General features: G+C 33.3%; 1 protein-coding gene across 4 annotated transcripts; it reads right to left on the bottom strand.

The window, feature by feature from the left end:
• Positions 1-228: 228 nt before the first annotated feature.
• On the bottom strand, positions 229-6,385 carry LOC110701103. Of its 4 annotated transcripts, XM_021878694.1 has the most exons (16): positions 6,177-6,385; positions 5,886-5,933; positions 5,639-5,755; positions 4,337-4,459; positions 4,138-4,197; positions 3,964-4,059; positions 3,634-3,714; positions 3,423-3,541; positions 3,178-3,279; positions 2,434-2,550; positions 2,121-2,177; positions 1,928-1,994; positions 1,546-1,599; positions 1,367-1,456; positions 1,166-1,198; positions 229-837 (listed from the first exon to the last, which is right to left on the bottom strand). In XM_021878694.1, the coding sequence occupies exons 3-16, from the start codon at positions 5,651-5,653 to the stop codon at positions 718-720; spliced, it is 1,134 nt and encodes a 377-aa protein (XP_021734386.1). In that variant the 5' UTR covers positions 5,654-5,755; positions 5,886-5,933; positions 6,177-6,385; the 3' UTR covers positions 229-717. The 4 variants fall into 4 exon arrangements, with proteins under 4 accessions (XP_021734386.1, XP_021734389.1, XP_021734385.1 ...); XM_021878697.1 differs by lacking the exon at positions 5,886-5,933; XM_021878693.1 differs by having other exon boundaries at positions 5,886-6,385.
• Positions 6,386-6,871: the final 486 nt, after the last annotated feature.

The raw sequence follows: 6,871 nt of genomic DNA on the forward strand, positions 1-6,871 counted from the left end.
TCAGTTTGACCATTCAGTGATTTGTTATGGTTGGATAGTCATCAATAATAAACCATCAATAATTCCAGATGTGCTTTAATTGGCTGACCAACTCAACTCTCTAGCTCTTATACTTCTCCATTCCTAACTTTTTGCAGTAACTAACTGTTCAACAGTTTCAAGTACAGATACTAGAGAATAATAAATACGACGAGTAAATTGAAAAAAAAAAAAAAAAAATCCAGAAAATACCAATAATCTCCTTGATATATCAAAGTCATAACCGTAAATAAATCAACAACTTATCTTTTTATAGGGATCTATCATAAGGGTCCATAACTAAAGGTTATACACGGATAATAATAATAAAAACAACATGACTCCAAAAAGACGAAAATGGTAGATGCCACTAGATCAACCAAACATGACCAAAATACACAACTTTTCTTTGGCATGATAGAATCATATCATGTATAGACTATAGTTGTATACTTAATACTTTATAATTCGTATTTATATACAAGCCAGGCCAAGTATGGCACATAACTCAAACCCAGACAAGCTTACAAATAACTAAATATATTTTGACTATTGTTATACATTGTATACAACTCTTCTGTACAAAAATGTTCTTTCATAGTTTGGTATTTAGCAGACTTCATTTCTGTAAATGCTATCTATAAACAACTATTATGTCCTTAATCTGTGTATATAAAGTCTTTCGGTGTTGTGTACCTGTTACCGAGAGATTGGTTTCAATGGTTGTGGATAGGGATTTGTCCAGCATTCATCGGTTAGGGCAGCTTTATCCCATCGCCTTCTGAAGACCTTGTATTCGTTGTAAGACTGTCTCCTCACCTGAGAAGTATCCAAGAGTTCATTAGGCATCTAAAACTAAACTACAAATTTTGCTGCGAGAAAACAAATTAACCACACTATTTTTCGTACTTTCAAAACTTGTGAATAGTTGAAATACTCATACTCTTTATTTTGACATGTTACAAATGCTGACAACCAGAAAAATATCATAATGTTTTTAATCTATATACTATTCTAGTCCCTCAATGCATAGAAAACTACAGCTATATATACTAGTCATAGTTATAGCAATGCTGCTATATTCATCAATCATATAACTTTCATAAATTAGTATGAAGATAGTAAAGCATTCATCCAGAAGACTTACTTCAACCCGCTTGTCAAGCACATGGAGTTGAGGCTACATAAGAAAAACGGCAAAATGGTAAGATACATTAAGTGATCCTTCCCTACAACTCTACAAGATAAGAAAACTAGTTCTGCAGCTACTAATCAACTAGACAATTACTTCACAACCCGAGGGATGAAGTCATGAAGAATAAGTTATTGTGGATACGCTACTGCTAACCTTTTTTCCTAGTGGCTCCCCTAGTGTAGGTAGGCCGTAATGTATCACATACTCAGCATCTACAACCCCAATTTTTTTGGTTCGATCTCCCTGTGAATAGCAAATTAAAAAAACCTATAATTATAACGAGGAAAATGCACAAAATAAAGTGCGACAAATAATGATCACCAAAAACTTGCCTGGGCACAATATCCCAGCTGCATGTCCAAACCCCAAGCATGGATCAAGTCATTCTGCAAAACACATTGGATTAAAACATGAACAATGCCAAAGCATGTTTTGTGAAGAAAAATTCAAAACCTCTACACACCGCAAGCAAGTTTTAGTTCATTAACTAAGTAATTATATTGCCTCTTTTAAGACTATTCTTAAATAGCACATTGATAAGATTGGAAATACAAACACTTCAACAGAAGTTTGTGATAAGATTTCAAAAGCAATAATATATCATGTACAATCAGGAGATACCCTAAATTCCATGGTAAATATATATGTATATATATAAAAAAGAGATCCCCTAAATTCTAGAGATATTAGCTGCAGATCATAGGAAAGACAAACCTGAATCATGTACCATACACAACGCCATGCTGCTCGAGAGAACACTGGAGCCATGACTTCTATCCACCTGCAACACATCAAAAGTCTTATTCGGCTTTTACCTCCCTGAATATATTCTTAAGTTTAAAGAGTGCCAAGATAATTATTATAGCTAGCTAGTTTCTCTTATCCTTTAAAGTAGAGATATAATTACCCTGTACAAGGAGGACCAGAACTGTCTTCATCGCATTCATTATGCTTGTATGTTCTCCTACAAACCATATAATAGCTTCAAGTTATTTTACAACAAACAAAAACATACCAAAAAAAAAAAAAAAAAAGCTTTACAATGTATGTTCATATGTCAGCTCAAAACATAGCAGATCCAGAGTTGATTAAGCAGGAGTGAACCAATGTAGAATTGACGCAAAAGAGTTGGAAATGTATCGGATTAATTGTGTAGGCAAAAACGTAAGCGACCAAAGCTATGACTACACACCAAGATGCCAAAGTAGCACAAAGATTACCTGTGAACTTTTCCTCTCCTTCCCCGAGATGTAATCTGGTGATGCACCTCTGATCTGTTACCATCAAGTGCTGGCTGGGAGATTTCAAGACCCTCCTCTTTAACGATGGATACATACCTACATTAAATATATAAAGGCATTAAAAGCAACCCAATAAGGATTAAATGGTTTCAATTAAGATAGCTGGTCCAGTCCTCAGATTCAAACATTCCCTGAGACCGAGTTGAGTAAATTGATTCAATCTAACAACTTAGCAAATGCACAAAGGATGGGAAAACATATACACAGAAAAGTGAAGCATTGCAAAATTTTGCATTTTTACATCATAATATTCTAACAAGTAGATATGCGGCTTGACAAGGAAAATTAACTGAATGCACTTAACCTTAAATGCACATCAAGCTTGTGTTTCTATGACAACATTGACAACCTACAAGATGATCATAAGGCTGTTATCAACCTCTTCAAATTAGCAGCTTATGTCTCACGTCTCACCCAAATTCGAAAACAAAAGATTTTTGATTAAGTGGTAGGAAATGACTTTAATCATCTTGCAGAAGAATGAAACTACTTACTACTGTATTTGACATTTTTGATGTAATAACTTTGGCTCATATTCTAATAAATGAGCATAAAATTATAATTCACTCAATTACAAAATCATAATAATCATCTAAATGAGATTTCATCTTAAAATATTAGTACATGCTTTACACGTGTGCAGGAATGCAGGATGGTACACACCTTAAAGGATCAAAATAGTCTACTCCAATATCTTCATCCCAGAGAAAAACATATTCATAGGCAGCAACTACATCTGGATGCATGAATCGCTTTGCAAACCACCTATATCACCATAAAAGACCTGAGCCAAGTCAGGATATAAGCAATTAATCTGATTATAAAGACAATGAACATTATCCATGCCAAAAAGAAGCTTTAAGTGTAGCTATCACAGAAAAACAAGCATGATACGACAAGGGTGATACCATTTAGTTTGATTGATTGCAGATATGTGTATGACCCGATCATTCCACGTAAAATCCTTCCATTGATCAAGATTACCATCGTAATGGAAAAGCATCACAGAAAAACCCGTCGAGAGAAACTGAAATACCACATGGAAAGAATTAGTACGTTATGTGCAACACCTGTGCTAGAGCAGTAAGCAGCAAGAACACTGTTGCAGATGATAATTACCTTGCTAACCATTGCATTCACAAGTTGTTTTTGCTTAATCCCAACAGCAACTGCCAGCAAACTCAGTGATGAGTTACTTTTCTGCTCAAGCAAACTTACAATTGATCAAATATTCCACGAAAAACTGTGATCATACTGAAATACACATCATGATAGGAATGATAAAGGTTTTCAGCTAAATAAGTAAAACTCTAAATTGCTAGCTGTTAGCTGACAGATGCCTAAATTGGCTGAATAAGACTTCAACCCTTGTTACATGGTTGACAGTTAGCTAAATAGCCTCACTAACTAAACATACATATGAAAAAAAGGAAAAGAAACATAATTTACCTCTGGAAGGCCCCATAGTGGTCTCATTTCCAAATTAGAATTCTTTGCAACAATACCTTGAGGCAATGACTCGCTTCCACGAGGTCTGCACTGATTCTAGAACATGAAGAAAAAGAAAATAATAAGATAAAAGGCACACGATCTATTATTATCTGCATAGGAAGGAAAACAGACCTCACATCTATTGCCTAGTAATAGGTCCATACTTCCAGCAAGCCCCATTTTTGGAGTATCCTGCACAGGAAGACAAGGTTATTTAGGTGTTGCTAGTCTTGCTACACATTGTTGGTTGCAAAAATCAAAAGAAAGCCGAAAGTTATCTCTAGGAAGTTCAACTTATAAAACACATGAGTATTTGGTGGACAGATCATACCTGTCTGTAAACTGGTAGAATAAAAACACTCCCTATCAAGTAAATTAGGACAACTGCAGCAGCTGCTTGAAAAACACTGCAAATACATGACCTTCGGCTTTTTGTATCAGAAAACATTGCAATCTGCATATATCATAATATCATCAATCTCATGTAAAGGAAGAAAGCTAGTATGAATGTCCTGGTGCAGACTCAAAATAATTTACTATTCCACCCTTAGCATACAAAGATCACATACACACTAAGATACAACAGCATTTTATATCGTTTCACAATGAGTCCTATTCTACCCACAATGAGTACACAATCCAAACAGAACAAACTTTGAAATATTAAATCAGGCTGTAGAAGAAAGAGTATAGCTTATTTTCCCTACTTCAATGATAACTATGAATAAGGATTTACATGTATTGCTGAAGAAGTGTCAAAGACTTCTTCAGCAATGATGTCCACATGCCATTGAGATTCTTCTCCTAAAATATACGGAGTACTACATAAGGCCAACAAGGGCAAATTATAAGATGCACCTAAGATTAAGCGCTCCTAGATGATGTAGCAACAATGCAAAAGGGAGAAAAAGGGTCAATCATCTAGGAGGTGCTATAGAAGATGAGAGTAAAACTATATTAGTCCAAACTCCTAAGACCTGTGGCACTAATCATTCCGAAACAAGCATAAGCATCATACCAAATCACAGGATTCACAGCTCACAAAGTCACAAATAACCATGAGCTATAGGTCCTCATATGCATCAAGACTCTCACTACATTTGCATTTTTGCAAAATCTACAGCTAAACATCCACAGAAATTCAGCTTCGTTTGTAATCAGAAAAACTACTTGTCTGATAATAAATAAAGCTGAATTTGTAGCATGATCAGATGAACTTTGACTTAGTCTCATAAGCAAAACTCATTCTTGCAGCATCATAAATTAATAAACCCTATCTAATACTCAATAAACATCCTTCATTAACCGAAATTCGAGGCAGTTAATCATCAAAACAGAATTATGCAGCCTGATTAACCAAAGTTTTCAATTTTCAGACAATTTTAACAAAGTAATAGATATAGTTTTGACATTTTCAAAGTAGAAATGAATTTTATAAAAAAAAAAGTATTCATCATCAAACAACTACAAATTATAAATTGTAAAACAAAACACCTGGTAATAATATAATCATCAATTACATAACAAGCAAGATAAACATGTTAATAAGCAATTAAAATATCATCCCTTACATATTTTATTAAAATAAATAAAAAAAAAATCCAATAATAGAATAATGTAAAAAAGTACTTACGTTTTTGGCAGCCATTTTTGTCTTTTTAACGAATTTCAAACTGTCAACATCTTTTTCAATAATATTACTACAAAACCTTCAAATTCTAGCTCCTCTCTTCCAACAGGAAATATTACCCTGAAATTTAAGCATAATTTCATCAATAATTATCCCATTAACATAAAAAAAATTAAAGAAAAATACTACCTTTAACAAAAAAAAACTGTTTTATCAAAATTCTGAAAAAAGATTATAACTTTATACTCACCTGTTTATATGATTTGAAATTGGAAGAGGGATTCGGTTTGATTTCTTTCTGGGGTATATAGATATCAAATTTTCAATAAATAAGATTGAACGCAAAAAAAATATTGAGAAAATTCTACAAAATTAAAAAAGATTTAGAGAGAGAAAGACAGAGAGGAGAGAGAAATTGTGAAGCGAATAGCAAGGGGCAAACGATCTTTAGCATTAATGCCAAAATTAGAATGTAATTTAACCAAGTTAAAAGACAAAGATTAGGGGGAAAAATCAGTTTTATTTTATCTACCTAGCTTACCTGGAAGGTATTGTCATAAGAAGAGTAATCGAGTTGATACTTTCAAACATTTGAACAAGTTATAGGATTCATACATGAAAACTAAATGATGATAGACGATATAGTTAGACTCGTACTATGTTGTGGAGTTGTTGGTTTGTTTGAAAGATTGGTTGGATAATTTTGGTGAAGAATTGTAGATTACACAAGAGTAAACTTGTACTTATATTAGAAGTTGGTACTTGTATATTCATAACTAAAACGAACTATCAATTGGATGTTTTTTTTTGAAGCCTCAATTGAATGTTGATGTAGTGATACTTGAGCTGCATTTTGGTGGAAAAAATCGCGTGTTCGATCCCCGCAATAATAATTAGGAGGGGATTAAAACCTAATTACGCAAAACTTAACCCTAAAATAAACTGATAAGTTTTTCTTTAATAATAATAATAATAATAATAATAATAATAATAATAATCTAATATATATATAAATAAAGGGGAATTTTGACTTTTACCACCTTCAAATAACCACTTAATTGCATTTACCACCTCAAAAAAAAAAGATTTACTTTACCACCACCAAAATTTCCAAAAATTCGATTTTACCACCAACTAACGGATTCCGTCCATGAATCCATTAGTAGGGCCCACCTTTTTGACGTTTCTTCTTCATCTTCCCCGATTTCCATATCAACCCAGCCGGCAACGAAATTA

This window comes from Chenopodium quinoa, unplaced genomic scaffold, assembly GCF_001683475.1.
Source record: "Chenopodium quinoa cultivar QQ74 unplaced genomic scaffold, ASM168347v1, whole genome shotgun sequence".
Classification (NCBI taxonomy): domain Eukaryota; kingdom Viridiplantae; phylum Streptophyta; class Magnoliopsida; order Caryophyllales; family Amaranthaceae; genus Chenopodium; species Chenopodium quinoa.

Excerpts from the sequence above, each read along its gene's own strand:
- LOC110701103 (XM_021878697.1), bottom strand. Across the intron at positions 4,198-4,336 it reads TTCTACCAGTTTACAGACAG|GATACTCCAAAAATGGGGCT; the intron begins GTATGATCTGTC and ends CTTCCTGTGCAG. Across the intron at positions 4,060-4,137 it reads TACTAGGCAATAGATGTGAG|AATCAGTGCAGACCTCGTGG; the intron begins GTCTGTTTTCCT and ends TTCATGTTCTAG.